Source organism: Sorex fumeus, unplaced genomic scaffold (assembly GCF_029834395.1).
Source record: "Sorex fumeus unplaced genomic scaffold, SorFum_2.1 ptg000081l, whole genome shotgun sequence".
NCBI classification, from domain to species: Eukaryota; Metazoa; Chordata; class Mammalia; order Eulipotyphla; family Soricidae; genus Sorex; species Sorex fumeus.
This window is the reverse complement of record NW_026606138.1, coordinates 8,279,671-8,301,686: the sequence shown is the minus strand read 5'-3', so window position 1 is coordinate 8,301,686 and position 22,016 is coordinate 8,279,671. Positions and strand designations below refer to the sequence as shown.

Here is a 22,016-nt window from a genome sequence, read left to right as displayed (position 1 = left end):
CAAAATCACTAATCCCTCAACTACTATTATAATCACAAAAAACATCAGTTTTTTTACAGTTAATTTTTTCCCCCTTGGTCTCTCTACTTTCAGTATAAAAATTCATCTGCTTGAACTGTCTTAACATGTAAAAATATTTTATTATTTTCTGAGGTGGAAACCATGCTAAATTTTATCATATTTGTAATGAAACAAAGGAAAGTGGAAAGTAATTATGTGTGCTAGAGATGATGACATTTTTAAAGTCTGTGATACACTGTTGACTTATGATAATCAGAATTTACTAAGAAAAGACCTACTGTGCTTTCTTACACCTACCGTACATCAAACTCAAAGATTTAGATATCACTAAAATTTGAGAGATTTCCCTCTCAGCCAGCACACAGGAAAGGCCCTGGGCCTGCCTGACTAGGGATCACTACTGTCCTTTAGCATTTTTTGTCCCAATGAGGCTGAGCTGCTTTTCATAACCTATGAAATGATGCCTATGCAACATCCTTTCTCTACTCCAATGTGCAAAATTAAAATCTGATAAAGGTAATGTGGTACTAGAGATTTTCATTAGCTCCAGGGCTAAGTTCCATTTAATTAAAAAGGTTGCATCTAGCTGACTCATTCAGTATGAAAATTATCTGGTCCTACCCTCCCCCAATCCCACCGCCCCTTCACTACCACCCAATCTGTGGGAAAGCATGGTGTGTTTTAGGAGGTGGGAGTCAAAACAAATGACCTCCTCAGAAAGAACATTTCAATTCCAGAGAAAATGCTTCTCTCTCTTTAAACCCACAAAAATGTGCTCTTCTTTTGGGCCCCCTGGCAGTAAGAGTCAGGCTTTGGGAGGAATTGAATTCAAGGAATAAAGGAAGGAAAGCACTTAATATCAGGGAAAAAAGGGGGCTGTGTGTTGGAACAAATAGCCCATTGGAGAGTCTGGGTTTCTTTTTTTAATTTTTTTCCATTTGATTTTGGGCTCAAAGTCTTTTTTATTGCACCAGGTTTTATTTAAAGATGCCCAGGTGAATGGTATATACTCAGCAAACATATATGTGAATATATGTTTGACAATCACAACTGACACTTCATGTTGCATAAATAGAGCATATTCCCCGATTCTCTCAGGACAGAGACTCAGAAAAGCTGCTCTCCATCCTCAGGGAGAAAAAAGAAAAACAGTTCTGACAAAAAACAGAGAAAATCAACCCTTCCTACATTATTTTTTCTCCTCCAATATCTGAAGGGGGCTGCTATTAATTCCCACTTTAAAACTATTTTTTAAAAAGTCAGACTTTTGCTATTTACTTTCATTGTCCTTCAAGTTAAGTGTAAATTCAGTATGAATAACAGCAAATTATTTCCCTTCTCTCTACACTCTATTTGCACCAAAGACATTTTTTACAATGTCAAATAGCATGAGCTTGAAAATTCTAAGAAGCATTCTCCAACCCCATTTCTTTCCTCAATTTGGTGATCTCAAGTAAATTACAAACAGCTTGAAAAAGATGGAGGTAGGTGGGTTAGGAAGACAACGAAGAATAAACAAAGATTACTGGCTACTTTAAAAAGAAGTGATAAGGGCAGAATGAAACTTTCGGGTCTTCCTGCCTAATTCTCCTAAAGGAAGCAATGGCTGCAAAGGGAAGAGAAAAGGTTCGTTCCTCTCACCATGTTCAGGTCCCTTCAAGGCCAGGCGGGTCTGGTGATGGGGAAGAATCTCCAGCTTGACCTGGTCGGTGGTGTTGGCCAGGAACTGGGTTGCTTCTGCCAGGGTGCAGTACTCCATGCTGGTCCCATCGATGGACAGAATGTGGTCCCCTACGTGCAGTGCACCACATCTAGGAAAGGAGAAACTTGGTACCATGAAGGACCTCTCTTTGCAATGTGACTTTCAAGTCCTTCTTAGTCAAAGTTTTACAGTTTTCATTTTCTTAAAAAAAAAAAAAGGAAAAATGTGAATGTTCTAGGAAACACCATCTGTCAAATGTTAAGTCCTTGTCTAGGAACAGAAATGATGTAAAACCTTAGATTAATACGAAAACAATCTGAAGGAATGTTTTCCACTTGTCCCTAAAGAAATGTGTTATTTGGGAGTGGGGGTCAGTATAGAGGGGAAGTAGGCAGGAAGGGAGAACAAGAAAATGCTTCTCCTTGGGTTTTTTTCCCTGTCATTTTTCTTCCTAAGTGGTTCCATCTACAAATGAGTTGGTAAATATTTAGAATCTCAAGATGGGCCTAGGAGAAATGGAATAGGGTCATCTCCCGCTGTTTTTCGTGTGAATGAGAATAAACAGGGAGGGGAGGGAGAGAGTCAGCTAATAATTTCTCAGAATCCTTTCCTACAAGCTCCCGGATCTCAAGGTTCTGTTATTAATGTGTTTTATTTTGTTATTCTGGCGGTAAACATTTATTAGTCCCAAAGCCCTCCATGACAATGGTTATTATGCAGGAGTCCAAGCGGGTACCAGCAGAAGCCTGCCTGGTGAGTGAAGGGAGAGCTGGGGTGGCAGGGACCCGAGGCTACTTCCTGCTGAGCCAAGAGACTGGCTAGTTGATGAGTTTAGAAAAGCAAACACAGCGGTCAACATCCCCGCATACCAATCCAGTGGACAGCTTCTTAAGCTGGTTACCCTCTGTGGAATGGGAAGAAAACACTGGGAGAAAATGAAAGCATTGTGCACCACCGAATTCGAGAGACTCCAGGATCGTGGGTGTCGGGGGTGAGATGACAGTGGACTGTGGACAGAGCCATCACAGGGGCTGCTGCAGGCTGCGGTGTCAGAGTGGGAGTTTTCCCAGGAAGGACACATGAAAATGGGCCGGGGACACTGGGCATTAGATGCTTCCACGAGCATACAGTCCATTTCCCAGCACAAAAACATGTCAAGTCATCTCTTTCATCTGAAAACATAACTCCATGTGGATGCACCCAAAAACATGGAAAGAGAAGGTTTTCTTACTAGAGAGAAGCTGTAAAATAATTACTAGGAGGTACACGGCCTTTGTACCCTCCCTCCCCCACTCCCACCCCCATTCCCATGCTGCAACTTCTACTTTCTATGTCCAAGATGTTGGGGAAATTTTTCAGGTCAAAGGTCCTTTGCTTTTATTGTTACAGAAAATGAATATTGTTTTCGGGGACTTTTGAAGGCTATGAAACCCTAAAATTAATACACTCCAAGAAGAGAGGACTTCTCTTTAAAGTTAGCACAATTTTATTTATTTATTTTTTGACCATTCTATGAGTCTTTATTCTTTTTTTTTTTTTGGTCATATTTATTTATTGAATCACTGTGGGAAAAGTGACAAAGCTTTCAGGTTTAAGTATCGGTCATACAATGATCAAACACCCTTCCCTTCACCAGTACTTATTTTTCACCACCAAGAACCCCAATATACCCTCCCTCCCACCCCTCCCGATGTCTATGAGGCAGATGATTTCTACTTAACTCTCTACTTCGATTACATTCATTATTTCGACAAAAGATGCGCCATTATTGTTTAGAATTTCCTCCCAACAATCAGAACTGCTGAAAAGGCATTGAAAGTTAGCACAATTTTAAAAGGTAAGGTTTTATTTAGGAAGGAATAAGACTGCATGATGGCAGGATTGTTGACAATTCAGGGAAACCTATGACTTCTCTGCACGGAGCATAATAAATTTTTCTCTACTACCCAACCAAGTATAGCCTATAATCCTAGGACACAGTAGGAAAATCTACCCAGCTGCATTAATTTTTTTTTTCCTGTTTCTAAGGGCCACACAGAACATCTGGATGAAGGGATATTACACCATGGGTGGCTGATAAAGCAGGTGAGTTGTTTGTTTTCTTCTTGCGGGAGTGGTGCTGGGAATCAAACCCAGGGGCTCACACGTGTGAGGCATGTGCTCTATCACTAAATAATATTCTTGTCCTGGCAGGTACTATTTTTTATTCCTTAGAACTGTAAATTGTATACTTATCTGAAAACTGTATAAACGGGAAAGAGAGCTGATTTCAGTGTGTATACGTACTCAGGGGTGGACGCATTCGTATTACCTGTGAGCATAATTTTAAACACGTGCAGTTTGGAAGGGGGGGGGTTTCTATGACACTCACCTGTCAGCAATACTTGCAGATTTTATTTTGTCTATGACAATGACCTGCTTGTTACAGCACATCGAGGTAGTTAGGGCAACCCCAAGGCTGGCACCAGGAGTTTTGGCAACTTCAACTAGTAGGGGCCCGGATGCTGTTGCCACGGAATCTATGGAAGAATAAAGTTCAGAAGAGAAAATAAATAAGCAAATATATATACAAAAATCAAAGGGAAATTTTCAGTCTAATGTTGGTTGTTAGTGTTTGGGAGAAGGGCCTCCCAAGTAGTGGTCAGGAGGCCTGGGGGCCCCTCCAGGTGATTCTCAGCCAACTAGGCAGGCAGTTTAATGTGAGGGGCCTAGGAGGTGGTGCTGCCTGAGCTGTGATACCAGAATTACTTTGGCCATCCTGATGATGTTCAAGGACCTCCAGGGTTGCATCAGGTGGTGCTTGGGGGACCATGTGGTACAGGGGATTGAACAGTGATCAGCTGCAAATACATATGCCTTAAGTCCTGCAATGATGTCTCTAACCCCAGTTCATTAATTTTTCTCATTGAAACTTAGATTTCCCTCCATATAACATCCTCATAAACAGTGATTAGCATTCCTGTTAGGATACCTGCTGTCATTCAGTTTATATCACTGTGATATGTACACAGGTTTATCTCTTCTAAGAAACATTGAGCTTCTCATCAATTGCGGTAAGATTTTGTGCTTCTATATGCCACTGAGCTTGGCCTATAGGCATGCCCTTCAATAAGTGTTTCTAAAATGAACTAGCTCTGTACTTATTATGGATGGGCAGGTAGATAGAAGGAAGTAAAAAAGCAGGGAAGGAGGGAAAGTTGAAAAGACAAGTAATGTTTCAAACTAGTCAAATAGGAAATTTGTACCTGAACTGAATTCATAAACCTTTTGTTTTTCCCTATTCTCCCACCTGATCGTGGGACACCTTTCCTTCAGGAGGGACTTGATAGAGGCTTTATTTGGGCAGAACAATACTCAGTGTCCACAACCATTCCTCTGGGCAACCATCTACTGACTCCTGACTTGGTGAGATGCCCCAATGGTTTACTATGCTCCTGCTGTGGAAACTCACCCATCTGACCACTCTCTGGGTCTCATCATGGCCTCTGGGCATGTATCTATCCTTTGTCAGATGGTACGTTTGTGAAGACAGAGTCTGTGGTTTGTCAATTGAGTATTGTCAGTGCCTGGCACGCAGGAGAAGTGCAATTAACTAGATGTTGAAGGAATGTATGACCAAGTGAGAAAACTCATGAGGAAGCTTATGGCTCAGTATTGGTGAGGTCATATGGGAAGGAATGCTCAGCAGGGAGTTAAAACATCTTCATTGAATTATTTTCACAGTAATTTGTCTCTTCTTAGACAAACCTACTAAATCTACTTGCTTACCTAGAAAATCATGCCTTTCCTCATTGTCTGTGATTTTTTTAAATCAATGCGCAGTCAAAGCATTTTTATAATTTTGAAGGTGCCATGCACATAAATTATATTATTGATATACTGTGACTGCAAGTCTTGGAGTCATCTCATTTATCAAGACTATATCTTGTTCTGTGATATTTTTGATTTTCTACAGCCCTGGTGTTAGAAACTTCATTAATACAACTTTGTCCTTCTGAGAGTACCTCTTTATCACCAGGCACCACTCAGATAGACTGGGCCAGAAAAATCAGTATTCCTATTGCTGAGACTCGGGCAACCAAACACTGATTCACAATGCTGGAGGTTTCATGGGAAAAGGCCATTTTTACTTTGAGATGAAGAAGATGTTTCCTAAACACAGATGAGAATATTCACGTCAAAGAATTCATATTTCAGTGCAAAGGAGTCCAGGACATACTTTTTAAAAAGTGTTTGGTCAAGTTGAAATAATTTAGTCTTAAAAAGATGGTTAAGAGATCACTGGGAATTGTACATTATCCTGTCAATTCCAGGGCAGCATCTCATTAATAATAGCGGCAAGAAACCACTGATCTTGGTGTACTAAGGGAGCTTCTGGTTCAGGAGTGTTCAGGCTATGATTTTCTCATGAACCTCACTCTAACGTGTCAACTGTCCCAGGTCTTGTTTGCATTGCTGCTGTTTAATTCTGATGATCTATGGCTTCCTTATTCTCACATCCTGCTTTGTTTCTCTTTGGTGCCTCAGTCATAGTGCTGCCTCTGGCTCCCCGCTGCTCTGCCAACCCCCCTTCACCATCCATCCTGCTTTGCCTTACAGTGGAGTTCATTTGTAATATTTATATTTAGGGGTGGGGAGTGGGGTTTGGGCCACAGCTGGTGGTGCTCTGGGCTTACTTCTGCGGACCATGTGTGATGACAGAGATTGATCTGGGCTCAGCTGCTTGCAGGCAGCACCTTAACCCCTGTACTATCTCTCTGGTCCTCACCGAGAAGTTTATAATGAGTGGTCCCTGTGACTGTACCCAGTGATTTGTGTAATTCTTTGGATCTCTATGGTCCATGCTAATTGTCCTCTTATCATAAAAGGAGTTGCTTCTGCCTATCTCTTGTTTCCAAAGTCAAAGTTCTGCTGCTAAACCATGTATGCATATCTGATCATTCTAATTCCCACCTCAACTCCTAAACCTACTCTTCTTTGTCATGAGTATGCTACCTAAGACCCTCTTTTCCTGCTTAAGTAAAAACTCAGGTTCTCGGGCTTAGAAGAGCCCTTTATCTCCCTTTTTCTATAAACAAAGAATTATTAATAATTAGATTTTCCAAATCACTTGATCACTTGACTTCCCATTAATCTTCAATTTGCTCGAGTGGGTGCCAGTAATGTCTCCATTTGTCCCTGTCGCGTGCTAGTGTAGCCCAATGGCGTCTGTTCGCTCTAGGAACACGAAGAGCCACAAATCGATCATTTATGATCTTGATGAAGAAGTCTGACCATCTGGTAGGTGGGCGGCCACGCGGTCTTTTGACATCCCGTGGAATCCAGTCGGTAACAGCTCTAGTACAGCGGTCGTCTTTAAATCTCATTACGTGACCAGCCCATCTGATTTTTGACACCTTGGCAAACGAGACAGTGTCCCTGATACTTGGTCATCGACCGAGGTCAAAACTCCGGATTCTTTCTCTCATTTGAGTGAAACATGATACTCCAAGCATAGCTCTTTCAATTCCTCTTTGGGAGACCCGAATAGGTTCTCATCCTGTTTGCGTAGGGTCCAGGTCTCTGAGGCGTATGTTAATGCAGGAAATTAATGCAGATTTTCCAAATAATTTGTCTGAATTTATTAGATTTTAATACACGGATTTCATAAGTGACAAAACCATACATTTTCCCCAGACCTGTTTTCTCATATCTAAAGACAAATTTGTTTGACATACCAGATAAACTTTAAAAATGTACCTGTTCCTTAAAATTTTATCACTTATAAATGAGACACCATGAGTTGTTCCTTGGCATTTCATCTTTCCTTCTCTAGCAATAAGCTCTTTTAAGTGTTAGTGAGCCAAGAGGCTCCTCAGCTAGGGACATTTTCCAGTCTCCTTTGCAAAGAGGTGCAGCCATATGACTAGGTTCCAGCCAATGAGAAGTGAGTAGACATGAGATATGCTCCATCTTGGATATTCTCTTAAAAAAGAATGCTGGTGTTCTCATCTGCCCCCTCCAACTCTTTCCTTGCTGTTGAGCTATGGTTCCAGAATTAGTAAACCAAACTATCTTTCACCATGAGATAAGGATATGGAACCACAACATAAAGGAAGTCTAAGTTTCCAAAACTGCTTGTTCAATGTAGCTTGATTTAGCAAGAAATAAATCTACTATATTTAAGCTACTACTGTGAATTATTTATTATTCTTACTTTTGAGGCTTGGAAGACTATACCTAGTGGTTCTTAGGGGCTATTTGTGGCTCTGTGCTCATGACTGGCTGCTGTCAGTGACTGAGGGACCATGCAATGCAGAGGATTGAACTGGAGTGAGCAACATACAAGGTAAGTGCCTTCAACTCTGTTCTGTCTCTCCAGCTCATGAGTTATATTTTTGTTTTAACATTTAAAAAATTATTGTTTTATCTTTGATTTATAATACTACATAAATATTGGGAGTACAGCATCACACCTCTAAATATTGTGCTACCTGTATTCCTAGAAGCCTTTTCACCTAAGTCTACCCCCTCCAATGTACCTTTCTTGAACTACTACTCCTAGAAGCAGTTATTTATTACTAGGTCTTTTCCAGGTATAAATTTTATAAAACTATCACCCGCTGTTACCCAGAACTTATGCTACATATTTGTATATTTAAAAAATTACATTATGATCCAAATCAGAGATTGAGTTGGGGGAGAATTGAAAGGAAGGAATGTTGGGGTCCTTGAGGGAAAGAGGTGGGTACACTGGTAATGGGTGTGGTGTTAGAACTAAGTGCATAGGTAATCACTAATAACAGTATTGTAAATCATAAACTCCAATTAATAAAAAGAAAATAACAAAAAATTAGGGATTTTGAAAGGCATGTATAAGAGTCTATACAAATGTTGTTCATCTATAAACTTTGACACTACTTTTTACCCCATCAAAGTGGTCACAGCCTATTTAGTTCTAATGTTCCAGTAATAGTAGCACTGTCCCGCCATTGTTCATCGATTTGCTAGAGTGGGCACCAGTAACGTCTCCATTGTGAGACTTGTTGTTACTGTTTTTGGCATATCGAATACATCATAGGTAGCTTGCTAGGCTTTGCCGTGCAGGGGGGATACTCTCGGTAGCTTGTGGGTTCTCTCCAAGTGGGACAGAGGAATAATAGCACAGTGGGTAGGGCGTTTGCCTTGCATGTGGCCAATCCAGTAATAGGAAAAGTGAAAAACAGATAGGAATAGATAGGAAAACAGATACCAGGAAACAATGAAAAAGCACCCTATATCTTCTGTCAGCACTAGTTTAACAGAAGAGTTTCCCCACAATTAGTCTGGCACACAGCTGTGAATGGAAACTGGAGTAACCGTCTCATTTATTAAAGTAGTGTTTTTTACATTAAGGCTTCAAATAATCAACAAGTGCCAAGTTTCCACTCGGGGGAGGCTAAACTGCAATAATGTGTTTCTTTTAAAAATAAGAGTAGAAAGCTTCTGAATTTTGAGAAGAGAAATTGAAATTCATGAATAAGGGAAGAAGTGATATCATGCTAAGCTAGGCCCAGGGGTTGGGGTCTGGAGGTTGATACAGTCCTTCTTTCTAGTTCTGCTACCAATACACTGTCAGCATGCTAACAACTCATTCTCTTTACTTGTAAAATTAGGCATATTCAATAAAAGCTCTCTTGCATCAATAATTTTTGGATTTATAGAGACAAAGCAATGTCAGGGAAGGAAAAACCTAGTGGGGAATGAGAAAATTAAGTAAAGTGAATAGATTTTATAAAAATAAAAATAGCAGGGGTTGAAAAATTGAAAGAAAATAGATAATAGATTAATTTAGATTCCAATATACTACAAACAAAGAGATGAACAGCTAGAGAGAAAACTGATTGCAAGCACTAATCATTTTCAAGATAGGATTAAAAGCCTCCGATTTTTCAATTCAAATTTCAAATCAAGTTTTACTGGTTTGCCATTATTTTACAACAAAACTTCAGACTATAGTGCCAGGCCTTTATGCACATTAGATTCTGAACCTACCACTTAAATTCCAGTGTCTTGTTCAAATAACCCTTGCTATTCATTCTTTTCACCCCATCTCCTTTCCATTTTTTTCTACCACCATTTTTTTCCTTAAATTTTTATTAGTGAAACACCATGAGTTTACCACCATTTTTACATTGTCTAGTCTAGGAGCCAGCTTTGTTACCAGTTTATTTGCTTTATTTATATTCTACCACCTATGACTGAGACTTTAAGGCAGTTTTTTTTACTTAATAATTTATTTTGCTTAGCGTAAGCACCTCAAGTTTAATCCAAGTTGTTGCAAAAGACAAAATTTTGTTGTTTTAAACAGCTGCACAGTATTCCATTGAATATATACATACATTCATATATATACATATGAATATATATAATAGAGAGAGAAACAGAGAGGAACAGAGTACCAGGGAGATAGTACAGGAGGCAAGGCACTTGCCTTGTGTGTAGCTGACTCCAGTGGGGAAAGCACTGCACTTTCCTGAGTGATCCCTGAGCACAGATCCAGGAATAGCCTTGGAACACCACTGGGTATGGCCCAAATCCTTTCCTTCCCTCACAAATATATATATATATATATATATATATATATATATATATATATAACAACAGCTTTATTGCATCATCTGTGGATGGGTACTCTGATTTTTCTGTTTTGGTTATTATGGAAAATGTTGCTTATAATCATAGGGATGTACATATTCTTTCAAATTAATGTTCCAATCATTTATGGAAGTGGTACTGCTGGATCCTATGGTATTTCCATTTTTAGGTTTGTTTTATATAGGAGTCATACCCAGGGTGTCCAGAATCATTTTTGGTAATGTTCAGTCTGGCAGTGTGGGCCTGGAGGTTCAGTGCTTGGGTCTGGTGGTGGTCAAGAACCACCAGGGCTATACTTAAAGGTTGCCAGAACACTGTACAGAGCCAGGATCAAACTCAATACCAGGTATATGATCTATTGCTTGAACTATCCCCTGGCCTCTTTTTTGGGGGTTGGATTGTTAAGAAATTTCTGTGCCATTTTCCAAAGAGCCTACACAAATTTACATTACTATCAGCTCTATTTAAGAGTTTGCAAGTCTTAGGTTTTTAAAAAATCTTAAGACAACCAATGTCACTCTTTGAAGACTGATTCTGAGGGTTGGAGACAGAGCTCTTGACATGCATACTTGAGCCCCTGTGTTCAATTCTTGGCATCACAGGCTCCTTCAAGCACCACTGGGAGCAATCCTTGAACACCATGCTGGAAGTAGCCTCAAGCACTACGGAGTACAATCCCCAAACAAAAACAAAAAATAAGGTATTAAATAATAGCTGAGTTTGAAAGATGATGCCTTGACTTTGTAAAGTCATCACGTTATACAAAAAATTCTCATTAAGGAAGTTCCAGAACACAACAGCTTTTTACCAAGACTCATAATTATATTGCAGGAGGTCAAGGGATAGTAAGATAAGGCTGTGCTCAGTTGTGCTCATGTCTTGTTGCTGACAATCTATGGAATATAAGTTCAGCACTCTAGGCCCTCCTACTAGTCCATAGTCATTTGTCATGGCCATTCTAGATTGATATGCTCATGCCCTCCCCCCTGAGCTCACACTCCTATTCTGATGTGATCAGGTGTGTTCAGGGTGGTATGGCAGTAGACACACTTCCATTCTGAACAGTTCTTCACTATCTCATTGGCACCTCACATACAACATGCCCAGAACTCTATTGGTTTCCAGCCTCTACTGGTTCTTTTCAGTGTTCCTTCTCCCTGTCATTGGGTTATGTTACACTTCATCACATGAACCCGAAACCCATGAGCTATCTCCAACTCCATCTTTTCCCTCAAGTATCATAAATTTCTCTTGATTTTTATTCCAAATAGCTCAGAAGGTCATTCTTTGACCTACCATTCCACTATTTTTGGTTCAGGTTACCCTGATTTGATATCCTATATCCTCTCATAGCCTCCACCTTCCCTGGTCCAGAGTTGTTTTCCAACATGCACATCTCATCATCCTAACCCCAGTCTCAAACCTTTCAGTAGTTATGTTTGTGACCAAATCATATTTTTCACAGAATCAACAAGGACCTACATGACCTGGATCCGCTTCACTTCACCAGTATCATGTCCCACCATTATGCCCTCGTTGTACCTGCTATTCTTTCTACCTCTCTTTCAGTTCCTCAAACCTGCTCTGGCTTTTGCAGACACTTTTCTGGATACCTGGAAAGCCCCAACTCTTCCCCATCACCCCTTTACCTCAGCTTCTTCCCCCGTGCTCTGCTCAAATGTCACATCCTGCTAGCAATCCTTTCCCTGACCTGCAAACCAGCTAATTCAACAATTAATTGTTCGATTAACTACTTAGTTAATTGTTCTTTGATTAAGAATGGAAGTTCCTCGAGAGGAATTGTGTATGTCCTGCTCCTGACTGTGTTTCTCTGCAATGTGTACACAGACAATAACTTCACAGCAGGCTATCAGTGAGATTTTCTTGACCAGGGGACACAACTGGCAGTATTACCCAGAACCACTCCTGGCAAAGTCTAGACTGGTGCAGGCTGCAGGTGCTAATGGTGGGGGCCACCAGGACTCTATAAGTGGTGCTTTGGGGCCATGTGGTTCTGGGGTCAAACTGAGGTCCCTACATCTGCTCAGCATGTGCTTCACCACTTAAGCTATCAACCCAGATCCTTCACTAATATTACTTGATGAAAGGAGGTGCAGTGTTTTCCAAAGTGGGCAGTATTACTCCCTAGGAGTGCTAGAATAACAGGGAGGGTAGTAGCCTAACATGCAATTAGGGAGTACTTTCTATTTGTTCCTTTAAATAAGGTAGATTTCTAGAGGGTGTTGAGTGATTTTTTTTTTTTAATGAAAAGGTAGCAGTAGGCCAAGAAGTTTGAAAACTTCTGAGTTAAAGGATTCTTTCACTGTCCTCCTGTTGTTCATTGATTTTCTTGAGGAGGCCCAGTAACGTCTCCATTGTGAGACTTTATTGTTACTGTGTTTGGCATATCGAATACATCATGGGTAGCTTGCCAGGCTTTGCTGTGCAGGCGAGATACTCTCGGTAGCTTACAGGCTCTCTAAAAGGGGAGGAGGAATCGAACTCGGGTCAGCCATGTTGTCTGCGTACCAGGCAAATGCCCTACCCACTGGGCTATTACTCCAGCCCGAGTGAAAGGATGAACACACTATTATCTCATTCAAGGCTGTATGATAATAAACTGATGCTGCAGAAATGTAAGTCATGATCTTTTGCTTGAAAAGTGCCCAGGATAATTGGTATCATGTTTAAATCTTAAATCCATGCTTAAATCTTTTCAATGGTTATTCTTCTAACAGGGTTCTTATGCACATATAGGTGATGTTGATCATGTGTTATGACCAATATGTTATTAATCTTTTGTTTAAATTCTAAACCTGAACAATAAACTTGATTCAATGCCTTGTAAAATCATGAAATGTGTCATAAGAAAAAACTAAGATGTGTCAGTTTATCTGGTAGCTAAGGAATTAGGGAAAAATCTGGTAGGACAAAGATAACTTCTTTCATATGGAACGCAACCTCACTGGCCATTTCTTGCTTTATGTGAGCATCAAAGCATCTAGAAGTGGTTAAGTAAAATCCTCTTGGATTATGAGTTCCTACAAGGACTGGTATCAATTAAATTGTCATGGAGATTCTGTCCCTCTGAGGACAAAGGGACAAAGTCACGCGGGTTCTGGGGCCGAGATCTCCAAGCCTACTCGGATTTGGGCCGAGCATCCTCCACCCAGATCCTCCAAATTCCAGTAGGCGGGGGTCACACCCACCAACTGGCCCCCTGGCACCTGTAATCCCATCAGCGGCCAAGACTCAGAGACTATAAAAACCAGATCCCGGAACTGCGCGGCTGCATTCCCGGCCGCACGACATCTTATTATGACATCTTATTATCTCATTCTTACTTTGGACAAACTGGCAGGTTACCGAATGTAGCCTGCCCACAGGGCAGAGTCTGGCAAACTCCCCTTGGCGTACCCAATATGCCAAATGCCAGTAACAATGATGGGTCTCATTCTCCTAAAGAGCCTTGAATATAATCTCAGGGCTAGGATGAAGGAGAGGTTACTGGGGCCTGCTCGAGGCAATCGACGAATAACAGGATGATTTGTGATTGATTGATTTGTGGAGATTCTGTGCCATCACCACAAGAAATATGGATGTTCTAAAGAGGATATTCTAGAAAGAGCTGTCAGATAAGCTTCCCTTAGAAGATTCTGTGACACTTTGACAAATGAACAGAACCATGTTTATTAAATCAGAGTGCCAGCTGGTACCCTTAAATTTGGATAATTGGAGAAGACTTTAATAAAGGATCAGTTTAGAAAGGTGAGAATGGTTATGGGAAATCACAAGAAATACTCTAAGACTTTGCGGCCTGGCTCTTACTAGGACTGCAGAGACTCAGAACAGGGCTATTAGGGAAGTGGGATTCAGAAAGAATTATGTGGAGAGGCAGGGCTGGGAACTTCAGTGAGAGAGTAAGACCAGTCTCACTGAACCCAAAGGGCAGAAGCCAAGGAATAACACTCCACATCACAGTCCTCCCTCCTGATTACTTTCTGTGATTCCTTATGGGCTAAAACCAACAATTAAACAGTCAGCAGGTCTGACTGTCTATAACGCAGATGTTGTAGGTCACTGAAAAAAGTAGTAGGGAGATGGATAACTTGGAGGTTTTTTTTTTTTTAAAAAAAAGGAGTATTGATGTTTGTATATAAATCCACTCATCTTCTTTCCAATGATCATGAGGCAGCTTGCTTTAATAAAATATGTAATATAAGCAAACAATCAGGAAAATGAAAGAATCAATAGAAGCTTCGTTCACACAATTAATAGAGTTGCTTTGATTGAAGAACAAAACCAACTTGGAACCAGAGGTTCCAAGATGATTCAAAGCGAAAGCGGATTACTAGTTGCCACAAGCTGGGGGGGCAAGAGAGAATACCGTTTTCTTGATGTCCCTCAATAGATACAGGACCTTCCTTTGGGATAATAAAAATGTTTTGGAACCAGATACTTTATAGCTGCACAACTCTGTGAATGAACTAAATGCCACTGAATTGCAAACCTTAAAATGGTTAATTATATGCCACATAAATTTTGCTTTCACTAAAAATGACCTAGTGGCAAGGGAGATAGTGCAAAAGGCTGGTACGAATGCCTAGCATGCACGAGGAACCAAATTTGATCCCTGTTACCTTCTGGATCCCTGAACACTTTCAGGAACAGCCCAGGTAGCTTCCCAAGCATTAGACAGTCAGGCCCACACAGGTGGCCCCAGTAGCCACAGTCATGCACCCACAGACTCCTGAGCACTGCAGGGAGCCCCTCCTTGCCCATGTAATAAAAGTATGATGGAGATTTCTACCAACCAGAACAATAAAGGAAACATGACAAATTATGTAGCTTTCACTATTGGAAGGAGAGAGTCTCTTAGTCCTGGTGGTGGAAATAAAGTTACCCTCTGGGAACTCTTAAAGCTCTTTTTCTTATCAGATTTAACATTCAGATGGAGCTGCCTGATATCATGGTTAATATCACACTTCACATTTTCATAATAGGACAGAGGCAATTTCCAATGGCTGCCCTGTGATAAAAGTTGAGGCCTAAGATTAAAAAGCAAAGTAGTGAAGATATCTCTAAATTGGGACAAACTGATATGCCTGCCAACTTGATCTAAAGATAATCCTCGAATAAGCAGACTGATGTCTCTCTTAGGGATCTGTCTACCTCAATATCAATCTTTTTTCCAACAGAAAGCTTTTAGATAATTTGAAAGGTCACCTGAGAAGAGACCTTGGTACTGTGGTATTTTATAGACACAACTGAGCCAAAAGCCATAGGCTTCAGGCAATGAACCAAAGGCAGGAATAATGTACCTTCAGAGGACGGGGAAATATAACTCCATTCTTGCTAGGACAGAAGATCACTGACCATATATTCCCACAGATGTGAGCTTACTAAACATGCAAGCTAATTCCTGCAACAACACAGATTTTCACAGTACATGTTTGGATGTGAAACATACTAATCATATGACAGGAACAACAAAAGTACGAGTCATAGATGAAAATGTGTTGTATCTTCCTTCTGAAAACCCCTCTAGAACTCTTAGCCAAAAAACAAATATGGTGAGCAGAGTACAATTCCTGGATTCAGCTATGGAATTCCACTGAACTTCATGAAATTACTAGTTAATTTTCCTTTTCTTTTCTTTTTCAAACTGCAGGGTACATCATGTCTGCAATTCTCACCCACACAAACCAACCCCAATAAAATTTTTAATAGGGGTAAAGTGCTTATAAAAAACATTGGGGTGGAGAAGTCAGAGATAATGCAGCAGGCAGGGTGCTTGTCTTGCACACAGCTGATCAAAGCACCCCATTTGGTTCCCTGAGCCCTACCAGGAATACAGCTTGAGCACCACTTAAGTGTGGCCCCAAAAACAAAAATAAAATGTTGGGTTGGGGCCAAAGAGATAGTACAGTTGGTAAGGCACATGTCTTGCAAGGAACCAACCCTAGTTCAATTGCTGGCACTACGTACAGTTCCTTGAGAACCACAAGGAACTGTGTTTTTTTTTTTTTTTTTTTTTTTTTTTTTTGCTAACCACCTGAGCACAGAGGCAGGAGTAGACTCTGAGCCTCTTGCACATGTTGGGTGGTTTAATAGAATATAATTTACAGGTTTAATAATTGTGGTAATGTCAAGAGAACATCAGCGAATAGGTTACCCAAGCAGATCTGAGGAGTTTTATACAGTGAGTCAGGACGAACCTATCAAAACAGAATTTTGATCTGAATGTCTTTTAGTGCCTTTATTTTAATGGACTTTAGGAAAACAACAAAACAACAAAACTATTTTAGCAAGTACTACTTTCTAGCAGTACCCATGTGGCACTTACTTTCTGTATCACAGAAGGGGATCTACAAATGCTAACGTTTAATTGATCATTAGCCTTTTTCTGGCAATTGCTTTCCATAATAAATGTTTCCCCACAACAACACCAAGAGGCTCTCGTGCAGCCTTGTGGTAAGAAGCCTATTTCCCTTGCTGCCACCCAATCCCATTCAGAGAGGGCCTATGAGAAGCAGGAATCCTAAAGCCCTGGCTTCATTCCAAGGTGTCTAATCAGAGGCATCAGCAAAGTAAAAGCAAGTTGACAGGGTGGATGAATGGGGCACCCTGATTTAAGAAAGTGCGAGAGAGAAAAAAATGGAGTGTGTCAAAATGAGAAAAATAAACAGAAGAAAACTCAGGAAGAAATAATCAAGACCCCATCCCCTGACAGAAGATTAGTTTATCCTGCCAAAGTGAAGCATGGTGGAGGAAAATGGATCCTGCAGATATAAATTATTCATGGTTAAAGAGGTCTCAGTCATTAAGATATTTACACCTCGAGTGAAGCCCTGCACGCTGTGTTGATTTATGGGCTACATAATTACATAAGATACACTGATGACTGTTTGCATGGGAAACACTCTAGATTTTTTTTTAATTTTGTTAATCAGTTTTCCCACTTGTGAGCCCTGCATTTCAATCAGAGCACAAGGCTTGATTAGAAACTCCTGGGGGTAGCAGAAAGTCTGTGCATGGAAATTGCAGTGCTGCCTGCCTTACATCCCTTCAGATAAAAGGTACCTTTGTGGGGGCTGGCCACTTGTTCGTTAAAAACATTTTTACTAGTGGCATCCTATTCAAATAACCTCCAAGAAGTTGTTTTTAAAATAATTTTTTAAAGTATTACTAGTTTGTTTTACTTTTGTCTTTTGAAATATACTATCTTGGAACTATTCCAATTTGACAAAAAAAATACATGTTCCATGCTCTAATGAGTTTAATCTTAAATTTAATTTTTTTCTGGTGACTTAGAGCAGACAACTTGAATAGCTACTGTATTCTAACAGTATAAGGCAAGTCAAATCCAATGACACACCCCATGCAGTTTTGTGCTTGGTCAAAACATGATTGAGAGACTTTGAATCCCTTCAGTGTGCTCATCCTATTAATTTTACTACCTTTGCACCCTCCAAAGTCTAGTAAAGATCAGTATCTTCACCATCTTCTCATTTTACACGAGTCAGTTTTTTTTGGTACCCTTATTGGAATTATAGTATCCAAAAATGTTAATGAAGTATAACATTTAGGAAATGTAAATCAGAAGTTAGTAGCTTGATCTACTTTTATAAATGAACTATATCTCTGTAACCACACCCAGACCTAGGAATAGAACATGACCAGGACTTTAAAACACTTTTCACACCTGTGAGCCAGCATTCATCATCACGCAGACCAGTCCAGAGACCAACAGCTTTCACCAAGCTGTTATATCTCATTAGACTAGTGCATTTCAAACTTTGTACACCTGCCGACTGGCACGTCCATGGGCCGGTGGTTTAAGCTCCTTCTTGAAATCAGTCCTTCATCCCACAGCAGAGATCAATGCTACTTACTCTTGTACTTCAAAAAATAAACTTCAGGATCTATTATTTTTTTTTTTAAAATAGAGGCCACCCACTTTTTTTTTTTTATGTAGGAGTACTGCTATTTATTCAGCCATTGATTAGCTGACTGAATTGGGCATGAACTCCACCTTACTTTTTTTGGGCTGGAGCGATAGCACAGTGGTAGGGCGTTCACCTTACAAGCGGCCAACATGGCCGACCCGAGTTCGATTCCTCCGTCCCTCTCGGAGAGCCCGGCAAGCTACCGAGAGTATCTCGCCCGCACAGCAGAGCCTGGCAAGCTCCCCGTGACGTATTCGATATGCCAGACACAGTAACAACAAAGTCTCCAATGGAGACGTTACTGGGCCCGCTCGAGCAAATCGACGATCAATGGGAGGGCCTTTTTTTCATAGTTTTATTTATTTATTTATTTATTTATTTTTCGTCTTATATTTATTTATTGAATCACTGTGGGAAAAGTTACTAAGCTTTCAGGTTTAAGTCTCGGTCATACAATGATCAAACACCTTTCCCTTCACCAGTACTCACATTTCACCACCAAGAACCCTAATATGCCCCCCTCCCACTCCACCCAATGCCCGTGAGGCAGATGATTTCTACTTAACTCTTCTCTACATTGATTACATTCATCATTTCGACAGAGGCCACCCACTTTAAAAAACATTTTTACCACAGAGTTCTCTGGAATCCTGGGGCCACTACAGACAATGTTTGACCCAGCGGTACAGATCTCAGGGTATAGTACTGGGACCATCAGTGCAATAATTGGCAGTGCAGGGGTGACAGAGTGCGTGAGGAGGCTCTACTGACAGGGATCAAATTCAGGGCCTCACATATGCTAGGCATTTGCTCTTGCTACTTGACCTGTCTTCCCAGCAGGCTATCAACCTTTTTTTCCTCCTCAACACTAGGTTTGTGAAAGTAATACATATAGTCGGGTAGCTTTAGATCAATTATCCTCATTACTATATATTTTCCACTGGGTAAATGTGACCTTCTCGGGGCTGGAGCGAAAGTGCAGCAGGTAAGGCGTTTGCCTTGCACGAGGCCGACCCAGGTTGAATTCCCAGCATCCCATATGGTTTCCTGAGCACCACCAGGGGTAATTTCAGAGTTCAGAGCCAGGAGTAATCCCTGTGCATCGCTGGGTGTGACCTAAAAAGAAAAAATAAACCCTAAAAACAAAAATGTGACCTTCTCATTCTGAGAATTAGATACTTTTCTGTCACTGTCACTGTCACTGTCACTGTCACTGTCCTCCTGTTGTTCATCAGTTTGCTTAAGCAGGCCCAGTAACATCTCCATTGTGACACTTGTTACTGTGTTTGGCATATCAAATACGTCACTGGTAGCTTGCCAGGCTTTGCCATGTGGGCGGAGGAATAGAACCTGGGTCAAATGCCCTACCTGCTGTGCTATCACTCCAACCCATATTTTTCTGTACAGGGATTAATACAAATTTTCCTGATCCAAACATCCACAATGCCTTTGGGTGATCATATATGTTCATTTCTGTGGGAGTCTTACCTAGGACTAGAATTCTTGGGCTTGAGAGTACGAATACATTCCGTTTAAGTAGATACTAGCCACAGAGTTTCCCAGAGAGATGATGACTTGACTTTCTTGTGAGCAAGAAATGAAAGTGCTGGTTGCTGCTCAGGTGTCCCCTCCCGGCCTGGTCAGGTCTCTGTTTCCTGCTGCAGTGCTCATGCAGGTGTGTGTAGGGGAGTAAGTGGTGCCACCTGTGATTTCAGGTTTCATATAACTAAGATGCTGAGAGACTCTTCTTGACTTAGAGTACATTAGAATGTCTCCAACTTTCTATCTGGTTGTTTGATTTATTGATATAGGGATTAAAAAAAATCAAATGTGGGTACTTTAATACATGGTTTGTAGCTAAGTTCCTCCTCTCAGCCACAACATATTTGGTTAAAAATCCCTTTTGAAGAGGAATTTTTTTCCTTTATGGCTAGAGCTTTTAAAATCATAAATAGAGGGCCTGGACTGATAGTACACTGGGTAGGACGTTTCCCTTGCATGTGGCTGACCTGGGTTCAATCCCCAGCATCCCATATGGTCCCCCAAGCATTACCAGGAGTAATTCCTGAGTGCAGAACCAGGAGAACCCCTGAGCATTGCTGGGTATGACCCAAAAAGCAAAATAAGTAGATAAAGATTTAAAAGATAATAAAATTAAATTAAAAAATAGTAAATAGAGCCCTACTTAAAACTCCCCCCTTTCAGTAAAGTCATAATGGCATTTTCCTGTGCTTTTCCTATAGGCTTTCCTTATTTTTCACACATAAGCAGCAGTTTATCTGGAGTTGTTTTCTATGGATGGAGTGGGGATAGAGTCATAAGACATTTTTCTCTGCATGCATATAAATGACTCATCATCATTTAAAAATATTATTTCCTCATTAAACGCATTGTTCTCCTCTGTGCCATATATTAAACGACTCTACTGGTATATTTCTGTTTCTGGACATTCTATTCTATTGACATATTTCTTTGGCCTTCATGTGCCAGTAATACACTATCTTAATTACTTTAGCTTTTAAAATATATTTTACAATTAATAGTGTAATCTATTAGTTTGTAGTTTTCTTGCTACTTTTCAAAATTGCCTTGGGTTTTCTTGATGCTTCGTGAAGTGATATAGGTTTTGGGGTGGGGAAGGGATCATATTACAGGGCCATACCTAGTGGTGCTCAGAGACTTCTCTTGGTTCTGTGCTGAAGGGTCATTCCTGGTAGTGCTCAATGGACTATGTGGTGCCAAAAATTGAATCCAGGCTTTCCTCACGCAAACCATCCAGTCAGATCATTGTGCTATCTCTGACCCTATTTATTCTTGTAAATGTCAGAGAGTCCTGTGAATTTTCTAGTTGTATCATCTGTAATCAGGGACAGTCACAACTAATTCCACTTAATTCACCTCCTTGTTAGTGGCAGCCTATTCTCTGTATTGTGATCCTCACCCTCAGGATGATAAGTAATTCCATTAATATCCTAAATGTTTTAGACATTTCTCGAGATCTCGCTGCACCCGCAGAGGGATGTTTTACTGTGTATTTAATTCTGTGGAAACTAGAAGTCAGTAATTAAATAAATGGAGGAACTTAGAAACATGACTGAGGGTAAAATAATATATTAGGATTGACATGATGGGATTCGGCATTCAACTTTGATAGACTGACATTTTCACATTCATTGAAATATTTTTTTTTTTTTTTGCTTTTGGCTTTTGGGCCACACCTAGCTCAGGGATCTTTCCTGGCAGCTCAGGGAATCATGTGAGGTTCTGGGGATCAATACCAGGTTTGCAGCATCCAGTCTAGCACCCTACCTGCTGTACTACAGTTCTGCCCCTTTCCCCAACCTGTTTCTTCTAATGCTAATAAGCCTTTAAATTTTAAATACTGCCCCCGATTTTGCTTCCAGGAGAAAAACTATACAAGTTTTTAAACTTTTAAAACAGAGGATAATGGTGGAAGATGGCTAAATGGCCTTTCCCTGCTTCTTGAATTGTGGGTCATATCCCCATACGGGTTCATGTAACTGAATATGGGCATCATAAAATCAAATCGGCAACTGTAAAAGGTTTCTGAACAAAGACCAAAAATGTGTTCAAAATCAGCTGCATATTGAATCAGCGGTGTACCTGGCAGTGCTTGCCCATATTGCACTTCACAGGTGAAAGGGGACCCGTAAGTGGGAAAAAAAGTTTATGAAGCCGTGGTTTAAGGCATTTGCCTGCCATGCTAG

The 22,016-nt window shown here is 40.5% G+C and overlaps 1 protein-coding gene across 12 annotated transcripts in view; it reads right to left on the bottom strand.

The window, feature by feature from the left end:
- GRIP1 (glutamate receptor interacting protein 1) overlaps nucleotides 1-22,016 on the bottom strand; it is a 798,871-nt gene that overhangs the window by 119,253 nt on the left and 657,602 nt on the right. For all 12 annotated transcript variants that reach the window (XM_056130719.1, XM_056130715.1, XM_056130718.1 and 9 more), the window contains 2 exons: nucleotides 4,095-4,242; nucleotides 1,663-1,832 (listed from right to left, as the gene is read on the bottom strand). In XM_056130719.1, the coding sequence (XP_055986694.1) occupies nucleotides 1,663-1,832; nucleotides 4,095-4,242 (318 nt within the window). The remainder of the gene's footprint in view (nucleotides 1-1,662; nucleotides 1,833-4,094; nucleotides 4,243-22,016) is intronic.